Consider the following 21,393-nt stretch of genomic DNA (forward strand, 5'->3'; position numbering starts at 1 on the left):
CCGTTTGCCCAAGTCCAGGGACCAAAAATACAGTAGTTACACGTTTGATTCAGGGTAAATATAGAACACTCGATTTTTGCAATGCTCAATTCCCTCCCACGCTCTCGTGTTCCGGCACGTTCTTGTCCGTCCACAAATCGGCTTCCATGGGGAGAACACGCTTGCTGTTGACAACAGCCACTTTGTACCCGATAAGCAAAATAATATAAAAAGGGATACTGATGTAGGAGGCGATGAACGATCCAGCATCGAATTTCCGGGTACCCGCCTCGTAACTGAAAGAGTCGAAGACAATCGTGACGGCGATGAAAAGGCAAAGAACCAGAGCCAAACAGGTTCCCGGTAGACCGAAGCGAGCCCTGAAGGCCAGAGCCTTGTCTGGGATTCCTTGGGCCCTTCGCGCACGCACAAATGAGATGTGGGTGATGAGGATCGAAATCCATGTCAGAAGGCCAAGCATGGTGACCATGTCCACGAAATACCCGAAGACGACCGTCGAGTCCCGACAGACATTGAGATACGCGAGTGTAGCCATTGACGAACACACGCCCAAGGAGTAGATTGGAACGCCGCGGCTAGTGGTGCGTGATAGAAATGCAGGCGCACGGTGCTTGAGTGACAGATCGCACATTGCTTTAGTTGCCAAGTAGAGATCGTAGTCTGCAATGGACAAGACGAATAACAAAATGCATGCATTCAGCAAATCGGGCAGCACCGAGATCCCGGCCAAGTATAGAGCAGCGACGAAAGCCGATGCTGCAGCTTCATGGTTGGCTTCGCTGTTGAAGGCCACAGACACCGAGTCTTGGGGAACAATCATCCCAAGTAGAGTGATTGCGAGAAGATGGAACACCATGATCCTATAGAAGGTATTCTTAATTGCCCGCGACGTGGCCTTTTGAACATTCGGAAAGTGGCAGATACCCGATCTCTCGCTCCCAATGTATGCAAACGTGGCCGAAGACATAGTCGAACAAGTGATATAGAACTTCTCGAGCAACCCATGCGCATGGTGGTGATGAGCCCCAAAAGGACCAGGATCCGACCAATACCGAAACCCTCTGCGATCATGATCCGGTCCTCCACCCAACGCAATAACCGTAGAAAGAATCATGAGTCCCAGCATGATAACCAATTTAAACGAAGAGACATAGAACTCAATCCGACTGGGGAACTTGTGGCTAATGCAGTTCAGCGTCACGATAACCGAGAGAAAGATTGTAATCCATGCTCCGGGATTGACTCGCTCAGCATCTACCCAGTAAGAGACGACAAGTGCCGCAGCAGTCAGCTGGTTCGGCGTGACGAGGGCGTATTTCAACCAAAAGCTGCGAGCACGTGAGCAACGAGTACAAGGTCGATGAAGCTCCATGCAATGGGACCCTTACATCCAGCCCAAGCTGAACCCAAGTGCCGGATCACAGAATCGGACAGCCTGGTCGGCGACTGTATATGGCTTCGGCAGCCATGAAGCGACCTCACCTAAAGCAGAGAGAACGAGGAAGACGGCAAATCCGACGATGGTATATGAAATGATAATGGCTGCTGGCTGTGCCGGATCAATATCTTCGTTCGTGTCCTCGGAGGGTGTCACTTACGCCGCTCCTACTAGGCGTCAATGCTGTTCACGCGGGAGATACTTCTGGGTGAGAGATCTTACATGGACAATGCTCTTCCCGTACCAACCATCAAACCCGTTCCAATGGCCGATCCGATAGCTGGGACCTGTTAGTATATGTGTCGTAGCACAAGCCTGTAGATACAGACTGATAACGCTGATTTGTCGGGGTGTCAATGACCCGTAGATATCGGCGAAGCCAGTGGCAGGCTCATTGTGATGAGCTTCGGGGGCATTCAACACACTCGTCGGGTTGTTGACTGGTTCGGCGCTGGGAGGTGTGGGTTGAGATGGTGATGCCGGCCGGCGTCGCGCAAACATCCTATGGAAGTTCCTCATTGTCAACATCCAATTGACAAGATCGAGAAAGCTAACAGTCAAGAGAAGACGGGAAGAACAGCCATTATCGCATACCATGGCAAGAGCCAAAATGGAAAGAACGAAGGACAACTGATGGGATCACAGATCATTGGAATGTATTTTCTATATGCAAAAAGTCCATAGGGACCACTGAATGGCAAATGAAACAAATAGAAGTAATTCCTAGGCATTCCAGCAATTCTAATTGCCGTCAGCACATCGCACCAAAAAAAAAAGAAGCGGCATCTATAGTCCAAAAGCCACAAGATCACGAACGCCCAAAAATTGTCACACCCAAAAAGCACCAATCAGGTTGCATACGGAATTTCCATGTCCCCCGTAGGGGCCGGAGGGGATAGCAGAGATATCATAAAGTCTTTATCAAATTACCAAATGGAAGACGGTTCTCGGGCACGGCGTTGTCTGAGACGTTCGCTTCCCTGATGAGGTGAAGGGAGTGGAGTTTTACATCGGAACACGTGAGGGAGAGAGCGTGTGGATCGTCATTTCATCTCGACATGAGCGAGTCGCTGGACTCGGTCCGGGGGAATATGCGCGTGTAAAGGGAATCGCTGGACTCGGTACGGGGGAAGTGCCGTTGGTGCTTGCGGGAGATAACACGGTCGGTGTAGACGCCCTTGGCCGAGCCGCGGATGACCTGCTCGAGATACTCGCAGAAATCTGTGGGCTGGAACTCCGGGTACAGATCCTGTGTAGTGTGGTAGCCAAGATACTTGGCGTATTCGGGGTTGTTGTCACCGCGGATTCCCCACGAGAGCTGGTATTCGGCCAAGTAACGCGGGATGAACTTGATCGGGTCGAAGGGGTAAGTTTCACTAGCTTGTCGGGCCGCCACGACTCTGCTGCAGATGGTCTCCTCGGGCACCTGTGCTCCGGAAAAGAAAAACGGTTAGTCACTTGCTCATTCCGGGCCGACAGGGTCTGTGCGACATACGTAGTTCCGATCGATCTTCTCCTCGCTGAGTTGCTCCATGAGGTCGTAGATCTTGTTTTGTGTGGAGACCAAGTTGTAGGCGAGGATCTTCTTGTTCAGGGTGCGGGGGTCGGAGATGATCATGGCCATGTAGCGACCGATATCGCGCAGGTCGGTCAGAGCTGTGGGCATGTTTCCGTCGCCGATAATCTCGTCGTTACCGGATGTCATGGCATAGTCGACACGGCCGGAGGGGAGACGGGGGTAGGCCAGCTGGTACCACCAGCCGACATCGACGATGGTATAGGGAATCCAGAGCTGGCGAATCTGGTTGTAGACAATTTCTTTCTGTAAAGCAAAACAGGGTCAGCCCACTAACAGTATGTACCACGCCACAGTGCTCTCATACCTCGTCACGCAACCACATGATACCGCCGGGTGGGCAGACGGTGATGAAACCACAAGGCACAAACCGCTTGACGCCGGTCTTCTTGGCCGCTTTAGCGAGAGGGATCTGGTCCTGCTGTTCGGCGGGACCGACACAGCTGATGACCACATCGATCTCAGCCAGAGCTTCGATGAGCTCTTCCTCGGGGGCCTTCAAGTCGCATTTCCGAATCTGAATGCCCCGATCCTGGAGACGTGTGATGGCAGGCTTCTGGGCCGAAATAGGACGGACAAGAGCGATGACTTCCTATAAAAATCGACGCAAACCGAGATCGTTAGTCTAGGGGTCAATTGGCGGGAAGGTCGGCTGCGTACAAAGTCACCGGTATCCAACAACCCGTTAGCAATGGAGCCTCCGGTTTCACCCGCTGCGCCAACCAGCAAAACCTTGGTCTTCGACATAGTAGATATTCAAGTAAAAAGGTGAAGGGGAAGGGTGTTGGGGGGGAAGTGAAAGAGAAAGAAAGGGATTGGGTAACAGGTTTAGGACCTGACGACGTTATAAATTCCCAAGGCTAACCCACCCACTTTCCCACCAGTGGGTCAGTGGATGTTCGTTCCCCTCGTTTTGAGGGGATGATTTTTCCCATGATGTCAGTCTTAAGCATTACTTATATATTCTCGTTTTCTCTTCTATCCTGTTATTCTAGGATTTATATCTTTTCAGTACTCCGTACTCTGCAATTTTTACGGGCCGGGTTCGGGAGGGGTTACGTCATTTTACGGCTTCCCGGGCTTGGATAATGATGATGTTTGCGGCTAAGTACTGTAACTAGAGATATATGAAGTACACCAACCTAGATATATATGCTGATTTCTATGCTCTCAAGTCTCGCAAATGTACAAAATATTGGTCTTAACTTGCAGAATCTCCCCACGTCACAGATCTCGCCAGGTTTCAGGGAAGCTTAGTCAGCGGGTGGCGCAGACCGAAAAATGGTGAGCCATGGCCAATGAAATACTACAGAGGACTGCCCAGGTGCCTATGAGGAAGTAGTAAGCAATAGCACGGTTCCCTAAAATTGCTTGTGATCAAAATAGGGCCGAAATCCTGGTCAATAGGAGGGGATAATAACTCATAGGGGGGCGCCACAGCCGCCGGAGATCTGTGCCGTTATTCTGCAAATCTTGTCTTCTCTCCCTGTTACACCCTATTCATCATATTCGTCCCTAGGCCCATGGTAGGCCCTTGGTAGGCTCTCGGTGGGGATCACTCGCCTTGGATTCTGTTCTTGATATGGCAGGTAAGGGTGGCGATCTCGGGGTCATCGCGGGGAATGCATAAGAAGGCCCAAGCAAAGTGACTCTGTGAAAGGATCATCAGCTAGTAAGAACTGCGGGGGGCCATGAAGCTGGGGAAAGTGATACGTACATGTGATGCAAATTGAATTCGTGATAGCTTCGCATTAGGTTTCTGCCAGTCTAATAATGAAGAGAGAGAGGTGAAGCCCAAGTTGGGCTCTGGCTGCTTCCATCGCAATATCCATGTCGTTGCAGATTCCAGACTAACCTGCGCCTCGACATCTTTCTGTACACGGGTAGCAGAAGTACCAGGATTCCTGATTTGTGTTGTGTCGTCTATTGGTGGTTGTAGTGGGAGTGGTCTACGGCACCTTTTCAGATGGACAGGGGGGGCGGCAGGAGAAGGAGAGGAGGGGCAAACACAGAAACATAATGTGAACTGCCCAACTCCAATGATAGTTATGCCCAACGTCTTGAACATGGTGGATGGTGGTTCTTAACCTCTGAGTAGATCTTTTGTCTTTGGGTTTTCGGTGAAGGGTCTAGTCCATTGCAATGAATATTGACGGATGTTCGCCTTCATAGTTCATTGTACCAATCACTTCTTTTCATAACTCATCTCTAGAAAATCATCTCCACAAAAACCAGCACAGTCTAAAGTAAAGGTAGCATTATGATGAAATACGTAGATATTTTCTCCTTTTCTGCTGCCTTGCATCGACCTCCTAGCTGCCCTCTCATCCACGTTCACCTGGATACTAGACGCTTACTTTGAGCGAAATGGATACCTAAGACACTAGCTCGGTGTGGGTAATCCGCAGTTGGCATCTGCGCTAGAAGCACTGCCTATATGTACTGTAAGCTGAAGCAAGGGGCGGGTGCCTTTTCATTGTAGGGATCAAGAACGCGGGATATCCCGTGCTGGATAGCATCATAAATGCCTCAATCCTCCCTGGTATCGGAAAACCCATTCCTCTGCCTATGTATTTGATCGCTGTATCTGTTCTCACATGCTAGAAAAATGCATCATCCCTATCCTGTGTAATAGTCAATGAATACAGAATAGAGATAACCAAGTTAAATTTCAAGAGGCTTATTATCATAAATCCTTTGTTCCTGCATATAACATATCTGAAACGATCGTCTTTATTGCGAATCGAAGTTATAGCTGTCGAGTTTACTCAGCCACCCCTTATTCACCAAAAATCTTCACATATTGTTGGAACTTGCAGAGATATCGATCAAGGCCAAGGACAGCAACGAGTGAAGCAGTCCTATAAGAATATCAGCGTTCATTCCAAGCCTTTAGGTAAACAGGGTGATATAGGAGACCTGCCTTGCAACAGTTCGCCCACCTATAGTCACTTGGACAGCCCTGTCAAAAAAAATCAAAATCTATGTCAGCCATTAGAAAATTCAAGCCATCAACTCCAAGGGCTCAAATACCAGAAAAATTGTCTTGGTCATTCCGTCATATGCCTAAAAAAGGTGAAGTATCAGAATTTTGTTCTTACATCTTGACAACGATAGTAGTCTTCACCGCACTTATTTCTGTCATCGTCCGAATCATCATGATCATGCATAGACATCTCATGGCCCCAATCACCCGAATGGCCATTGTTGCGAGACATCATGACATGATCATAATGCTGAGAGTCTTCTGAAGGTGAAGCCTCAGGGGGAGGAGATTTAGCAGGCGGAGAAGGGGCTTCGGCGGGAGGACTTGAAGCAGGAGTCGACGGAGGAGGTGAGACGGCAGGAACACTCCACGGAGTAGCTTCTTCCCTCGTAGCCCGAGCCATGTCTTCGTGAGAGTCAGCAGCCTCCCCATGAGGCGCCGCGGGGGCCAAGCTGGCGAAAATGATAGTGATAAGGGTAGTTGGACGCATTGTGACAGGAGGCGAAGATACTTTTTTCGAAGGGTATGATTGCAGTGATGAGCTATGGAGATCTTTATAATTAGTCAAGTATGCCCTGGTTTGGCAATATCACATATATATCTTGAGTGAGAGATACCATTCCGGACATAGGGAGGGTTTATATATTGCATCTGTGCTACCTAAGTCGACAGGCTAGATATTCTTGAATTCGGACGTTACTCGACGTGTCATGTTTAGATAGAGGTTGATACTCCGGCGCTCCCAGTATGGCTACTTTAGATGCGGGACCCGATGCGGTTATCTCAACATGCTGAGATAACTGGCGTTTCCTATCTAGACTACAAATTTACACCTTGAATTGAGTTAGTACCTGTTGATCTCGGTTGGGGATCTTACTACGCCAAGATATATGTACTGCTTATTTCAAGCAAAGCCGCTAGCCAGTGATATATTGTGTGGCGTTCTCAATAGTACTTGGCGAATGCCCGTGATATTTTATAATTGAGTGGATACGAACTGTAAGTTTATCTCGTACCTGTCCAAGCCATGTATCGGGTTTACAGACAATACCGAGTTCTGGGATAAGGTTTCTATTTTGCCGTCTTGTACATCATCTTAATGGCCGAGGAGGCAGTTATGAAAGCTGATATAGTATCAAATGTGTAGTTTTATGGCCCTTTGTGTTTGTGACACAAAGGAAACTACAAAGCACGAGTAAAAATATCAAGATTGATAAAGCGGGAGTGTTTCAAGAATTGGAAATAGGATGAAGGCCTTTGAAGGAAAATTTTTGAGGACTAACGATTGAAAAATTCCGATCTTGTATGCTCTTGGGAAGCACCTTTTCAAAGGGTCGAGGTTTAAGTTGCACGCAGTGACTGGGATTATTGTCCCGTTTGGAATCTAGTGGCACGAAAGGAGAAAAACGATTACCCCAGGTACACGATGATTTTCCATAAATGGAAGCCCCGCGACTTTCCCTTCCTTGCTATCATACATATCTTCGGTGGCTATGAGAATAGCTTTTATTTAAATGTAAATGTAGAAAGCTTATTGCAAGCGTGGCTAGCTTGAATTAGATTCACAAACGGCAAAGGGTATCTAGTTTAGAAAGGAAAAACACGTAACAGAAGAAAAGCAGGAATATTACACAGTCTATAGAGCCTAGAACTCGCAGTCCTCGTCTTCAAAGTCATCACTGTCCATCTCGTTTTCTGAGTAACCATCAAGATCACCCATCATGTAGGCGTAACGTTTGGCCATGCGCCGTGCCTCATAGTGTGTATATGAAGTGTCTTTGATAACCTGAACAGTTCTCAAAAGCCTAGGGCCCAAATATAATCGGAAGGTCTGAGTTTCCGCATCAGCGTCCATCTTTTGGCATCTCTGCATCCGCCTCAACTTTTGAGTATAAGCCCAACGTACTTTCGCGGTCGCCGTTTGCTTTTCTCGCGCATACTCTCGCTCTTTCCAGTATTCAGTTTGTTGCTCGAAACCTCGGTTGTAGTCATTTGCCCATCCTTCTCTCCATTTCAGACCATTTGCTTTCATCTGCTCATCCCAGGCTCCGCTGAACACTGCCATTTTCCATTGGAAGCTCTGTAGTTCTCGAAGGTCATTCTCATCGCGGCAGAGGCTTACCCAGCTTCGGTGGCAAAGGTAATGCTGTTGGATATGGTAGTCCATCTGATAATGTGCGAGAAGGACAACCTCATCTTCATCCAGGTGACCAATTTCGTATTCAGTCAGTTTAGCGCCTTTCTTGGTATATCTGTCAATAATGACTTCTAGTTGTTCGTAGTAGCGTTTTCGCAAAGGGGCAGGGATATCTTCCCAGAAAGTTGGGATTTCTTCGGTTTGCGGTTCGGTGCTCAAAGGGCATATATCGATATCCTCACACCTAGTAATTTTGTTGATGAAGTGATACGGGTAGCTTGATGTATCGTACGTCTTCAACACTGTCTCCTCAATCAACATCATAGAGTTCGAAACGTTCTGGGCGTGTTCGCAACCTGGGCAGTCGAGGGCTCCCTGTAGAGCTTGAAGGTGTGGGGAACTGTGTGCTTTGGTGGACTCATAACGTCCCTTGTTCCTACGAGAGCAAGATTTGGTCTTCGAAAGGCCTCTTTTGATAAGCTTCCACTTAGCTGATGGGGAAGTTTCGTCTCTGGCCTTTGTTGACTTGGATAATGACAACTTCTTCTTGGATGGACGGACTGTCATGCTGTATGTGGGTAAAAGGATAGACCTGATTTGTTTGAAGTAAAGCGTGCAGTACTGCGTGCGCAGAAATGTGACTGACAAGTGCAAGTGGAGATCCATTTATGTGTTGACCCAGAGGTTTATGGGTTTGTTATAACAAAGTAACAAAGAGGATCGTATTGTTTCAGATGCCAAAAATATAAGAAAAGAATGCTTGTACATATTTAGATCCACTTACTTTAAGTTGAACAAAGAGGAACAACCTCGGGTCAATAATGAACAGCAGATATCCCATCCTTTTGGATAAGCATAGACCTAGCCACCGTATTCTGCCCTCCATGGATAGATCTCTTCAGAGGTCTCATGGTCAGATTTAATTCTGGTCAGTTCATATACAGATAATAAATATAGACATGACTTTGGGCGAGTTTTATCAGACGGCCTACCCAGGCAGCTGGTCCCTATAACCAGTGCAAAGCATAGTCCCGCTATTTGTCGCAGCAACATGCTGTGAGTGTGTCCGCCCACAACCTCCTCATCCACAGCACTGCTTAGCATATGCTGTGGAAATGATTCCTGTTTACCCTCAGAGCAACTTGGAACGGTTTTCGGTTCCCCGTGTCTTTTCACTCACCTCACCAGCGTGAACTGGAAAACCCTAACCTCGCATCCGAATATCATCATAACCTCTACGCAAGACATGAATCGACCTCAAGTGCCCGTCTTGGAGGAGGCATCACTCGTGTTCCCCTTGAGCTGTCTTCTGCTCTCGTTCCTTTTCACAATTTGCTTCTATCGCGCGTCATTCAGGAACGTACTTCGAGCCCCCACCCAATGCGTCGTTCGCGTTTGTCAGAACTTCCTCACTACAGTGAGTGAGAATGGTGGCCCATTCTTATACCAATATGTTCTTCCTGGTACTCAGCATCTCTCCCACGTGGCGTTCGTGGCCGTCATCCTGAGTCTCCGGGTGTTTTGCAGTCTCACAAGATACGTTTTCTCTCGCTTCTACCATGCACTGGTACAGCAGCAGATCGAGCACATAGTAGAGTGCCTTGCAATTTGTTACCAACACCTTCACGCTACCCACCGCCATAACTTGGCGTTGGCGTTCGATCATCTTCGAGCTTCCTACCTGTATACCGTTCACGTTTGGTATCCTCCTTACCATGTGGCGGTCGAAAGCTTTCTCCGGATCTGCGTTCGCTGTGTCGTTCATGGGTACCAACAACTCAAAGAAAACCTCAATATCAGGGACCCCCCAACAATCCACATCCTCGACGACGAGAGCGATACAGACGACGAACGAGGTCAAGAAGATGAATCGGTTTTCCAAAATATCAATGGAGATGAAACCCTACTCTCACCTGTAGGACAACTGATCAACCAGAACCATCAACGCCGTCCCCACGAGTCATCACTGTTCGTCAACATGAGTTCAACAGCCAGCAACGCTAGCTCGTCGGATAGCAGTGACCTCAACACACTCCCCGACCCCCCAACTCCCAGGACCCTAGCCCGACATATCCAGTGGAATATGCCCACTGTACCACAAAACCGTCGACCCCGTCTTGGCGATTTCACTCCAGATGGGTACACTACCCACAACATCCAGACCTACAATCGGAGCACACAGGCGGCGGATATTCCAGTTTGGGAAGTGGAGTACTATGAGAGATTTGATGGACTTGAGTCCATGGCTGGAGTGTCCTGGATTGATGTGGCCATCGACTGGTTTGCTGAGTCGGTTTTCATTGTGGTTGCTCCTGATATGGTTCGGGACGAGGAGTGATGGTTGGTTGATTTTTGAGGATGTGACTATCTACTCAGAAGAGAGATGGTGGAAGACTTTGCAAGATCGGTGGAATGAGGATATTCCGGAGAATTGATGTATGTATAGTATCACAATCGACATTCAATCTGAGTTCATCCCTCGTTCATCTTCGTGTGTAGTCAACCAATAGGAGTGTGTCTCATATTGTGACCCCTTGACGTTTGAAGGCGGCGATTGAAAGCAGTTATTGGCCGGGCTGATCGGCACTAACGCGCCACGCAAGGGTTGGAGCAGGGATTTTATGGCTTGGGCTCGGGAATCGCGCACATGCTGAAAATTGTGTTTTAGTCGGTGGGAGGAAAATGCTTCGGTGATGAGAGGTATGCATTGCAGGCCAAGATAGTGAGGGGGCATCTATTCTTTACTTAAAGGGAGCTGCTGGGTTTACAAAATTATCGTAGCTTTGAATGCACACATATTTCAATTCAAACTAGTCCGTTTAGCCTTTCTTTATAGTTCTGGTCGTCTATTATCTCATACAAGATCAAAGGAAGTCATTCACGTTATTCCCACCGACATTAAGGGTCAAACGGAGATCCTGATTCTAGGTCGTGATCATTATACTTTGGTGGATTATTTATGGCGCACAGTAGCCACCGTCGACAATCAAATCGACGCCGGTAGTGTAGGTTGAAGCATCGGAGGCCAGGTAGAGGTAGGCACCCTTCAGCTCGTGGGCCTGACCTTCACGGCCCATTGGGATCTTATCACGCCAAATGTTCTTGGTGTCCTCGGGCACGAACCTGGAGATCTCGGTGGCGATGTAGCCGGGCGAGATGGTGTTGGCACGAGCGAAGCGAAGCCACTCAACAGAGAGGGACTTGCCTGAAAAGACATTAGAAGAGCAACTGAGCCAATGGGGACAGCAGCTTACAGAGGTGATTCACACCAGTCTTCGCGGCGTTGTAGGCGGCTTGCATTTGGGGGAAGTTGACTATGTGGCCGGACATGGGGGCCGTAGCGACAAAGCTACCGTAAGTAAAGTTGGTGAGCTTGTTGCCATTAGTGTCAGTACCCTCTTCCTTCTGGCGCCGCCAGTGGTCGGCGGCGTATTTGGCACAGTAGAAGGTACCGTCGAGATCAATGCCGACTACATCACGGTAGTGCTCGAGAGGACCGTCCACCATGTGACCCTGGGTCCAGGGAACACCGGCATTGGCAATGAAGACGTCGAGATGACCATTAAAGTCCTTGACGACCTCATTCACTGCTTTCTCGACGGCCTTCCCGTCGGTAACTTCGACCTGGTAAGCCTTGGCTGTAGTAGAGACGAGAGTAGTGAGGCTATGGAATCGCATATATTCAAATCGTTGCGTGAACACCGTACTGCTGGGCGATCTCGGCAGCGCGCTCAGGGCACTTTGTGTTGCTTCTATACCATAAAGCCACATTGGCACCGGCTTCTGCCAGACCCTGAGCGACAGCCAGACCGATACCGGCGCCAGCACCAGTAACAATGGCGGTCTTTCCCTTGAGAGAGAACATGCTCATGAGGCTGGGGTGCTCAGGGGCAACAGTATTATTGTGGACAAAGAGTCATTCTTATTAACGGGGTTGGCAGCCATGACGATCAGATATGAGACGAAATGATAACAACGTAACGAAAGAGCAGACCCCAGACCGAGGGATATCACTTAAATAGGACTTCTAAGCGGTTAGGACTGACAGACGGTGAGAGATGCGCTGACGGGAGGAAGCCGGATGAGCTGTGTTGCCTGTGGGTATGCTATGCGTCCCCAGAATAGCCCGGGGGTGGGTCGAGGTTGGCAGATCAGAGTTACATCACATTTTGCAACAGTACGGTAGACCTGTGAGAACAGATCCTGCTTTCGATAAAAGCTCATGCATAGTCTCATCATTTTCCGCTATTCCATGTGAAGTGGTGAGAACTGAGAACCTTGGGTAGTTGAGAGTTGTGAGTTGAGAGTTGAGAGTTGGAGGAGGATATCAGGCCGATCAGCTGATCCTCACAAAAGAGGCCCACATGTATAATGGTTTCTTCACGTCGAGTCCTGAGAGCTGCATTGCACATTGCACTGTTAGATAACACTGTTTCTTGCAGTGAAACCTCTAGGGCGGAAGTGTTTAGTCCATGTACCATTACGCCCTGGGAGAACAGTGATGCCGAGGTCCCACCATGGTCCCGAGAAGAGTGACTGGACATCCCGAGCCCCGACCCCAGAAAACGACGCGACAGCCCTTGGCTTTTAACAATTGAAGAAAAGCTGTGGCTTTTGAGAGTCGCAATTCGACGTCAGTGGCATCCAATCGGGTTGGAAGTATGCGCCCCGGTTGGGGCCACAGGTACTACGGGGAAAGACATCCATCGCACCTCACCATCTCATGACAAACGGTACATATTCATTTACTTACAGCAGTCACACAAAATTGACCCGTTCATAGAGAATCAATTTGGGGGCTGATCGTTCTCCGGGGCGAACCCTGACGCGTTGATCGCAGTAGCATCGGGTATAAATCAGTGTCGATTAGGGCATTCAATGATCATTCCAACATCATGAAATTGGCCCTTTGACGTGCCAATGGTCCCCTGGGGCTACCTTATTCGTCAAGGATGCCATGCTCGAACCTTGGCAGAAGGGGGTAGTGTGGCAGCCAGCATTCCTGAGACTCGGGTGGTGATGAAGCAGCATTCTTTAGTGGGCATCATTTTTCCAATAACAAACGTAGGTCTCTGGGAGGAATGCTAGTAGCGCTGCACCTGATTCATTCTCGCTGTTCCGCCAGGGCTTGTTGTGAGGCGGATGAATCTTCCTGTTCTGTCAAGCTTCACACTTGCCGTTCGATAGAGGGATAATATTGAACGGTTGCTGCATGAACCACTGGTTTTCTGGATGAAGGATTGAGCAGATACTTTCTGTTCAGTGCGCCCACTTTGTCTTGGAATCAGCTCAGTGACGCGCCAGCGAGGCGACCATGCTGGGGCTGAGTGCCGTTGTCGCCATTGCCGCTTCTGGCGCGGCCATCTTCGTTGTCATTTCGGTGGTCAGTATAGTCGTCTGGGTCAGATATCGCAAAGAACGTCATGCATTGGCACTGCTTAGCTTCAAGCAGGGGCAATATACAAAGGGACTGCAGTCGTTCCCAGTGGATACTTTGACGGAGTTGAGCCAGGCGGAGGGAAGTGCTTTGAGGACGCATGGTCAGCTTCCATATGGCAAGCCAAGTGAATGGGGGCAATTGACCTCGCGAGAGAGTTTGCTTCGTCCGAAGAACAGCTCTGAATCTTCGTTCCCTCTCACGGAGAAAGCTCGTTCCCTCCGCAACTCTCTTTCTCGTTCTCGATCGAAACGTCTGTCAAAGTCTTCCCACAAACGTATGAGCTCTTTGGGAACTTTGGGTGAATCAATTCATCTTCCCAGTCCGCCTCGAAAAGCATCGATTTCCAGAGAAGACGTTCCTCTTTCGGCTGTTGAAGGGGTTCTTGAGCTTCCAGCAGAGAGAACCCCCCAGCAAACACCAGATCCCAACGAAGAAGATACTGGCTTCCATCTCGGGATGCGGCCAGTCTCTCCCGGATGGCCGTTCCCATGGCCAAAGGAGCGATCAGGGCTCTTCCCTGTGATGGAAGATCATGATTCTCATCACGCCTTCGATCCTCCAACCATGATCTTCGATGAATCTCCCCAGCGCCTGCGAGGTGGAAGCATCACCAGTCAAACCGCGGGTATGGTGCCACATCACTCTATTCCTCCCCCACCACCAACGGCATATCCGCCAGACAGGTTCAGTTATGCTCGCAACGATTCAGTCTCGCGCATGTCTTCCATGAGTTTGGATACTACAAACAGCTCAATTTTGGACGACGGCAGAAATGGACCCAGGTCGGCAGATACTGATTTAACTTCACCTATCTTCTCATCAGGTGGCACGTTCGTTCCCTTCAGTGCAGCTGATGTAGGGGTTAAGGATGGCCGCAGGAGCTTCATCGCGACAAATACCTCCATCCCACCCATGCATAACTTCCCTGTGCGTTCTTCTTCAACTACTGAAACTCGTCATAAGTCTGCGTCCATGTCACCCCGGCGCAGTATGACAACCATTCGGCATTCAGATGCTTCTGGTAATCGGTTCAGTGGAGCTCTCCGTCGAACTGACTCACTCTCGTCGTCCAATCCTCCGTCGAGGCATGCATCTCTACGATCTGGCACTCCAGTTGGCAACTCAGGTTATCCCAACTCTGCAAACAGCTGGCGGTTCTCTGGCTCGCAGATGGCTTTCGTGCCGCACTTCAGCCAGTTCCAGAACAATCCTGACTACGAACATGAGCAGATGGAGAACGACCCCTTCTATGTTGGCTCCCCAGGTGGCGGAACTCTGTTCCACCCTGTTGGCTCACCAAGCAACGCATCTAATAACCACATGCCACCAAGCCCAATGCAACGTTCAAGTCTCTCCCTCAAGGCCCCTCTACCATCGGCACTGAAGGGAGGGAACTCACAACGCAAGGGTCACCGTCGTCAAAACTGTGTTCGAATTTCTATTCACCCGCCCATGACATTTGGGTCATCGACATTCTCTGAGACCGTGGAAGAAGAGCCCGAGGACTTCGACAAGATGGAGGAGCTGGATCTCCGAGAAAGTACAATTAATAGCCCGGCGAAGCCCTTGCCCTCATTGCCGCCATCTTCAATGTCGTCTCCTGGTGGTTCACGACGCAGCAAGTACGGCAGCAGACGAGGCAAGCCAGCACTTGGCTCCCTTGGACCCCTGGCTGAGGAGCCGCAGCTTACAGGTATCAAGACCAATGCCGACAACAGTCCTCATAACAAGAGAAGACATGACCCACCCTTGTCCACTGGAAACAAGCACCTGGGTCAGCACGACCGCTCTCTTCCCGACATATTCACCTCCATCTCCCCTTCTGACGGCGTTTGCCTATCCCACACCCCCTCTCCTGAACGAGTACCACCGATTTGGGAAGTTCCCGAAGTTCCTTCGCCGTCATACGAGAACTCCTCCCCAGGCACCGGAAGCCCTCGACGCTCCGCGGTCAAGGGACCACGGCACCAACCTCAGTCTCGCATCACAGCAGCCCGTAGTCAATCTACACGTGTATCATCAAGGTCTTCTGATCACATGGCACCAAGTCCTCTCGAATCACCCAGCCGTCTACCTCTTGTCATGAGTATCACCGGTACAGAGGGCAGCGACTGGCGCCGATCCACAGAGTCCCTGCAGCGAACACGAACCGACGCAACGGACCGTACATACCGCCGAAATCGTGATTCAACGGACAGCATGGAGTCTGGACTAGGGCCAATTGGTGGTTCCTCGCCATTGTATGGTACACGCCGGCAATCCATAGTCCAGGACCGTGTTCATATCTTCGAGGACGCCAACCGCACCGAGTCGCCGTACAAATCACCGTTCAAATCGTCTGATGTCCAGCCCATTGGGACTCTCACCACCCCGGAATCCTCTCCGACCCGGGACAAGAACAGCATTCCCCGTTCTATGCCCAGTAATCTACCTTACCCGTCTGGAGTATCTGGTCAACGCGTACCACCTACCCCTACTTCTGCTCGTCGGGGTATGACTACCCCGACGGGCAAGGGTCTTGGTCTTGGTTTTGGAACTGCTACTCCAGCCAGTCTGTATGATGGTGACGGGTTCTTGCGTGAATAAGTCATTTGTTATCTTCTGTGACGAGTCATTTTTGGAGTGTAGAGTCCAGCAGCGAGGTCTCATTCTGTTGAATTGTGTGATTGCGATGTTAGGTTAAAAGCCTCAGCGTTCTTGTTTCATGCCTTGTGACAGACTTGTCGACTTTCTTGACTCTTCTCTTCTCTTTTCTTTTGTTTGTTTCTTGTATCGGCAATACTCCCCCTTTACTTCTGTGTTTATGTGTGACGTGTGTTTGATATCCATGGTTTAAGTAGTTTTTTGGGGTTAGGTTTAATCCATTATCAATAATACTGGACAATACTTTCGCAATATTCACTGTAGCCAGCTTCAGCTTCTAACACATCCTGAACTCCATTCTGTGCCACTTTTAATTCCTCCAAATCCCCCTGATCACTCAGTCCTCCGCCACTTAGCCTCATCATCCTCACCACCATCCTCATCCCCACCAAACCCATTCTCCCCTTCCCTAGCCCTCACTGTCCCAGCCCCAGGCCCAAGCGGGAAAGAAGGCGGCTCACCCCCAGCAATCCAATTCCCTTCCCCATCAAAGAACTCGCCCATATTCTCAGCTGTAATCCACCCCGAACTCCCAGCAACAGGAGGCGGCAAACCCCCATCTCCAAGTCGAACAACACCATCCGCATCCTCCGCCGAGAACCACTTAGCGCCCTCCTCATCGTCCTCGTCCTCATCACCAGGCTCAACGGGGTCGGGGTGCAAATTCGAACAGGCAGAAACGGAGTTGTAAAAGATCTGAGTGGGTGTTTCTGTCTCGCCGGATCCATCGCTCGTCTCTTGCGTTGGCGCGTCGGCTGGCAGTACGATTGTCATCGTGATAGACTCTTCCTCGTCGTCTGCCGAGGGTGCGCTTGGTGTTGCAACTTGCATGTACAGGCCTTGTACTTCCGGGGATTCGGTGCCTGGTACGCGCAAGCGTTGGAGGGCGTGCAGTGAGATGGAAGGGTAAGGGATTGAGACGCCGGTTGAGGCGGTGGGGGAGAAAAGCAGGAGTTTGCTAGATGATTGAGGTGGTTAGCTGGGGTTCTTCTGGTTGTGCTTGCGCTGGAAGGAATGGAAGACGAGGATCGAGGTTACTCACTCGGATGTCACCCAGGTCTCGACGCCCTCAATAGCGACTTCCTTCTCGTCATCTTGCTCGCTGGCTGCGGCGGCGCTCTCACCACGTAGAGCACTGAGTGCCGGACTAGCGACGAGGTCGCGCTCTAGGATGACGATCTTGCAGCGCTCGCTGTGGTAGTGTAGCACCGGTGGTCCTTCGTAGAAAGAGCTCGGCGTGCGCGATTGATGCTCTGCGAGCGGGACGAAGGCGGAAGCTTCCGGGGAGTTGCGTAAAACCTCCATATTGTTAAAGGTATGGTTGTGTATTTGGTGAGTGTGGTATGGTGTTGGAGAAGTGGTGGTTGAGAAAGCTTCGGCGAGGAGCTTTTCCGTTTGGTTGCGGTGGAATTCCCCCACGATAAGCTTGAATAGCTATAAGCGGCGATTTTCAAATTGGACATATTGCCTTAAACAATGTAAATGTATTTAATATCACAAATTGCATGGATTCCGACTGTTTCGCGTTTCGATTCCCAATGTTTGGATTACAATTTGTGTAGAGTTTTAATATATATTCCAAAGCTTCGAGCAAAGAAACCGTAGGAATTATAATGCAAACGACAATCTACATAGCGAAACATTGGGTATTTTGCTGTATCTTCAGGTGGCCATCTAGTTTTATAACATTTTGGTACAATTAAGTCAAGATTTTAGAGGATTATTAATTTCTTGCTTTGACAGGTAGCTAGGGTTGCTGCATTCTTCAAGCTTTATCCGAGGGATAGCCGCACATATTCACATGTTGGAGCTAAGTAGCATCTCTGGTCATAGTGCGATGTATCTTGTGCTTTGATACCCTTAGTCGGTCTTCCAGGTCGACTGGTTTTATGATCCCAGACATAGACACCAGAGTCAGCTCTGGAGATTCCCATCAAAATACAGCACCGGCACGACGGTAGACCGAGGGACATATCTACCCAGGTCAAGCAAAGCATTGCAGGCTGAAATGACCCGCGAGCCTCGTCCAGGGCCCCAGAAAGAGCCCGGCGCAGGGAACTCCTGGATATACAAGTCCATGTACTTCAGTTCCAGAAGCTCTGGGCTGTAGGGTTCGACACTGAGCAAAGTAAATGTTTCATGCTGAGCAATATTTCCCAGGTTCTCCACCATCAGGGGCAAATGAAACAGAGCAGTATCTTGCGACACCACTCAAGATCATTTCACACCCAAACCACCAAACGCTCTATCCAGCTCCTCCCCCTCATCATGCGGCACCATAGTAGGCATCTGAGAAGAGCCCTGGTCAGGGGTAGAGCTATCCAGCAAGCTCGGCTGAGCCTCACCCTGAATACCGGGAGAGGTACTGGCGCGACTAGGCTGAAGCAACTTCTCCTCGCGATCAAGCCACCCAGGCGCGACACGTCTCTTCTCGGCCAGTTCACGTTGTTGAATGGAGTCTTTCCACGCTTTGATGGCATGGTCGGCGTCGCTGCGCGTCTTGTTTAGGTGTTGTTCGAGGGATTGACACGCGGCGAGGATGTCGTCTGGGTGAGCTGCGTGCTCGCCACTGGAGGAGACAACATATCGCGCTTTACCGTCTGGGTTGCTCGGGTCGACTGTTACTGATGGTGGGAGGATCGAGGAGACGGTTTTGTATGTGTATGGGAGTGTGACGGAGGTGGGGAGGTTGATGAAGGGTGAGACGGTCAGTGGGACCTGGGCGAGGAGAGGATGGGGGCCTGTGTTGTTTAATTAGATATCTTAAGGATGTGCGAGAGAGAAATCCCAAAGAGACTTACGATATGAGTCGTACATAGTGAAGCCAGGTCGGGTTGTTGAAGTTGGAGATGCGGAGTAGCGGAGATGGCCCAGAGATGATGGCGGGGAGAAACGTAAGCAGCGCCGGTTTTTAGGGTTGGCAGCTATCAACATTCGAATTTAATCTACTAAAGCGAGATAAATTCTTAGACATCCAGCAGGGGATTTGAATGACTCCATCAGGTCTATCATTGATGTTCTTGGCTCGTATTCTATCTGTTCCTTTATACACCGGCGACACTCGAACAGTCGCGTCAACGATAAGAACCGCGAATTTACCAACGAGATGTCTGTGAATCATCTTCTCATTTTGATAGCAAGTGTGTAATCTGACCGAGCAAGCTGGTACCCTCAGCTTGCTTCCTGACCTATTACTGTTCCTCATTTGGCTAGATCGCATAGTGTGTAAGAATTTGCTCACACTCTTCATCATTAACCAAGCCCTTCGGCAATAATCCATTAGCGGCCCTGGAGTTGCGGTCTGCTCCATGTTCTAGCAACAATTTGAGCATTTCGCGGTTGTCTTGTCGCGCAGCAATATGCAGAAGCGTATCTCCGTTGCTTGATTTGTAGTGAACATCGGCCCCACGGTCTAGCAACATTTTCACAACATCGGTATTCCAGTTTTCCACGGCTGCTGCCAAGGGAGAAAATCCCAAGTCGTCCACAAGCGTGTGATCTGCCCCAGCTTCCAAAAGTAGCTCTGCGTGATACCCACGCCATTGAACAAGGTGGAATAAAAGAGGTGTTTGTCCACTGTTGTTTCGCATGTTGATATCTGCGCCATTCTCGAGGAGAATAGGAATAAGTTGATCCTGGTGGTCGTCACAGACATGCAGTGGGGTATTTCCATCAGAATTTTGATAATTCACTTGGGCGCCGCGCGCGACAAACTCCTTCAGTAGATCTTCATTGTTGTCGATATCCCATTCAGTGGCAACTGCAAAGATAGGTGTTTCATTGTTTTTGTCCGCAAAGTTGATGTCGGCGCCATGTTTCAAGAGCAAGTCCAGCATTTCGGTTCTGGACGGACAAGATGATTGACATAGAAACTTTATAGGCGTTGTCCGGTAAGTCAAGGGGTCCCATCCCTCGGGAAGGTCAACCACTTCCAGTGTTGCCCCGTATTGTATCAGAAGTTCGACAATCTTGGGGTTCGTAAAGTGGGTGGCAATATTCAAAGGCGTGCGACCCCTGCTTTCTAGGGAATTAGGATTAGCTCCATGTTCGAGGAGTACTCTGATGATTTCCTCGTAATCTCGGCACCCGTTATCGATGAACTCGGCAGGGTGGTGTTCGATAGGTATTGGTGGAGGGCAGCAACGTGTCAGCCTAGGTCTAAAGTTCACACTCTGCGCTGCTGCCTTGCCCAAAGCACTTGGAATATTTTTTGCGTGAAAGTTGACATTGGCCCCATGTTTGAGAAGAACTTTGACGACATTCAGATGCCCACGGTGTGCAGCCAGGGCTAGTGCGCTGTCTTGGCGATCCCGGTCAGATCGCCAGATCCTCAGTGTGTTGGGGTCGGCCCCTAATGACAGCATGCGCTCAACTGCAGCGTCTAATCCCTTTTCGCAACACGAGCAGAACGCGGGGTCTAGTGACTCGAGATTGCGTTTGTAAAGATATGTGATAAGTAGGTCATGTAGGCGGGGATTTGTTTGGAGGAGTGCCAAGACGTGATGTTCGTCTAGTTGATGTGCAACCAGTAGGATCAGTTCAGTGGGTAGGTCAAGGAGTGGCACCGTGGAGGCGTGTTGGTGCAATGACAGTCCTCCGTGCTCAAGCTGTTGGGAGGAAGAGAGTGACATCGTGAAGACGAGCTGACGCGAAGACAGTACTCGATGCTCAAGCTATGAGGAGAAAGAGTAAGACGGTCCTTCCAAGGCCGTATGCCATATTTACTCAGTAAAAAGACATCTGAATCCATAGGCAGTAAGCCACTACAGTAGTAATTATTCTTGTGACGTCCAAATGAGCACTACATTTTTCTTAACGGGGAATGGCATGATTGCCCCGGGGATCAGGCCTCTTTTGCTTGCCCTAACTAGTCCACAGGACTACCTAGGCACAGACATAGGCCATAAGTCCTTTCACATCCCCACTTATATAAACAAATACAACCCGACGCACTCGGAAATTGGCAACAAAGAAGTGAAAACAATGTATGAAACGGTATCCTCGCTTCGAGGTTTTTGTGAAGAATCTGCCCAATACTTCATCAGTGGCACCGTGTACTGTCCGCTGTTGTATTTAGTCTGATGCTCCTCCATAGAGACTCATCATCTTCTTCTCCTTCTCTTCTTCGTTGGGGTCTTCCGTGCATCAATACCAACAACAAATCCTATGAAAC

The 21,393-nt window shown here is 49.6% G+C and overlaps 10 protein-coding genes across 10 annotated transcripts; 2 read left to right on the forward strand and 8 right to left on the reverse strand.

The window, feature by feature from the left end:
* Nucleotides 1-85: 85 nt before the first annotated feature.
* On the reverse strand, nt 86-1,957 carry PENARI_c002G04997 (putative amino acid permease; the record flags this gene model as incomplete). The annotated part of the gene is made up of 5 exons (XM_022627481.1): nt 86-1,328; nt 1,389-1,549; nt 1,599-1,605; nt 1,661-1,718; nt 1,768-1,957. 5 exons carry the CDS (start codon nt 1,955-1,957, stop codon nt 86-88), a joined length of 1,659 nt encoding a protein of 552 aa, XP_022492653.1.
* Nucleotides 1,958-2,486: 529 nt separating this feature from the next.
* Nucleotides 2,487-3,761, reverse strand: PENARI_c002G03173 (aromatic alcohol reductase; the record flags this gene model as incomplete). Its single annotated transcript, XM_022627349.1, has 4 exons — nt 2,487-2,864; nt 2,934-3,260; nt 3,322-3,606; nt 3,675-3,761. 4 exons carry the CDS (start codon nt 3,759-3,761, stop codon nt 2,487-2,489), a joined length of 1,077 nt encoding a protein of 358 aa, XP_022492591.1.
* Nucleotides 3,762-5,793: 2,032 nt separating this feature from the next.
* PENARI_c002G06647 (uncharacterized protein) lies at nt 5,794-6,490 on the reverse strand (the record flags this gene model as incomplete). Its single annotated transcript, XM_022627577.1, has 2 exons — nt 5,794-5,875; nt 6,147-6,490. The coding sequence occupies 2 exons, from the start codon at nt 6,488-6,490 to the stop codon at nt 5,794-5,796; spliced, it is 426 nt and encodes a 141-aa protein (XP_022492601.1).
* Nucleotides 6,491-7,645: 1,155 nt separating this feature from the next.
* On the reverse strand, nt 7,646-8,704 carry PENARI_c002G01246 (uncharacterized protein; the record flags this gene model as incomplete). The annotated part of the gene is made up of 1 exon (XM_022627213.1): nt 7,646-8,704. One exon carries the CDS (start codon nt 8,702-8,704, stop codon nt 7,646-7,648), a length of 1,059 nt encoding a protein of 352 aa, XP_022492316.1.
* Nucleotides 8,705-9,383: 679 nt separating this feature from the next.
* PENARI_c002G08561 (uncharacterized protein) lies at nt 9,384-10,475 on the forward strand (the record flags this gene model as incomplete). Its single annotated transcript, XM_022627733.1, has 1 exon — nt 9,384-10,475. One exon carries the CDS (start codon nt 9,384-9,386, stop codon nt 10,473-10,475), a length of 1,092 nt encoding a protein of 363 aa, XP_022492953.1.
* Nucleotides 10,476-11,094: 619 nt separating this feature from the next.
* Nucleotides 11,095-12,008, reverse strand: PENARI_c002G08631 (putative carbonyl reductase; the record flags this gene model as incomplete). Its single annotated transcript, XM_022627737.1, has 3 exons — nt 11,095-11,342; nt 11,392-11,801; nt 11,845-12,008. The coding sequence occupies 3 exons, from the start codon at nt 12,006-12,008 to the stop codon at nt 11,095-11,097; spliced, it is 822 nt and encodes a 273-aa protein (XP_022492782.1).
* Nucleotides 12,009-13,451: 1,443 nt separating this feature from the next.
* Nucleotides 13,452-16,163, forward strand: PENARI_c002G03052 (uncharacterized protein; the record flags this gene model as incomplete). The annotated part of the gene is made up of 1 exon (XM_022627342.1): nt 13,452-16,163. One exon carries the CDS (start codon nt 13,452-13,454, stop codon nt 16,161-16,163), a length of 2,712 nt encoding a protein of 903 aa, XP_022492671.1.
* Nucleotides 16,164-16,553: 390 nt separating this feature from the next.
* PENARI_c002G12157 (Voldacs domain-containing protein) lies at nt 16,554-17,525 on the reverse strand (the record flags this gene model as incomplete). Its single annotated transcript, XM_022627975.1, has 2 exons — nt 16,554-17,178; nt 17,263-17,525. The coding sequence occupies 2 exons, from the start codon at nt 17,523-17,525 to the stop codon at nt 16,554-16,556; spliced, it is 888 nt and encodes a 295-aa protein (XP_022492831.1).
* A 912-nt stretch (nt 17,526-18,437) lies between these two features.
* On the reverse strand, nt 18,438-19,037 carry PENARI_c002G03485 (uncharacterized protein; the record flags this gene model as incomplete). Its single annotated transcript, XM_022627372.1, has 2 exons — nt 18,438-18,961; nt 19,022-19,037. 2 exons carry the CDS (start codon nt 19,035-19,037, stop codon nt 18,438-18,440), a joined length of 540 nt encoding a protein of 179 aa, XP_022492512.1.
* A 392-nt stretch (nt 19,038-19,429) lies between these two features.
* PENARI_c002G10273 (ankyrin repeat domain-containing protein) lies at nt 19,430-20,851 on the reverse strand (the record flags this gene model as incomplete). The annotated part of the gene is made up of 1 exon (XM_022627838.1): nt 19,430-20,851. The coding sequence occupies one exon, from the start codon at nt 20,849-20,851 to the stop codon at nt 19,430-19,432; it is 1,422 nt and encodes a 473-aa protein (XP_022492899.1).
* Between the last annotated feature and the right edge of the window lie 542 nt (nt 20,852-21,393).

Source organism: Penicillium arizonense (genome assembly GCF_001773325.1).
Source record: "Penicillium arizonense strain CBS 141311 chromosome Unknown PENARI_contig002, whole genome shotgun sequence".
Lineage (NCBI taxonomy): Eukaryota > Fungi > Ascomycota > Eurotiomycetes > Eurotiales > Aspergillaceae > Penicillium > Penicillium arizonense.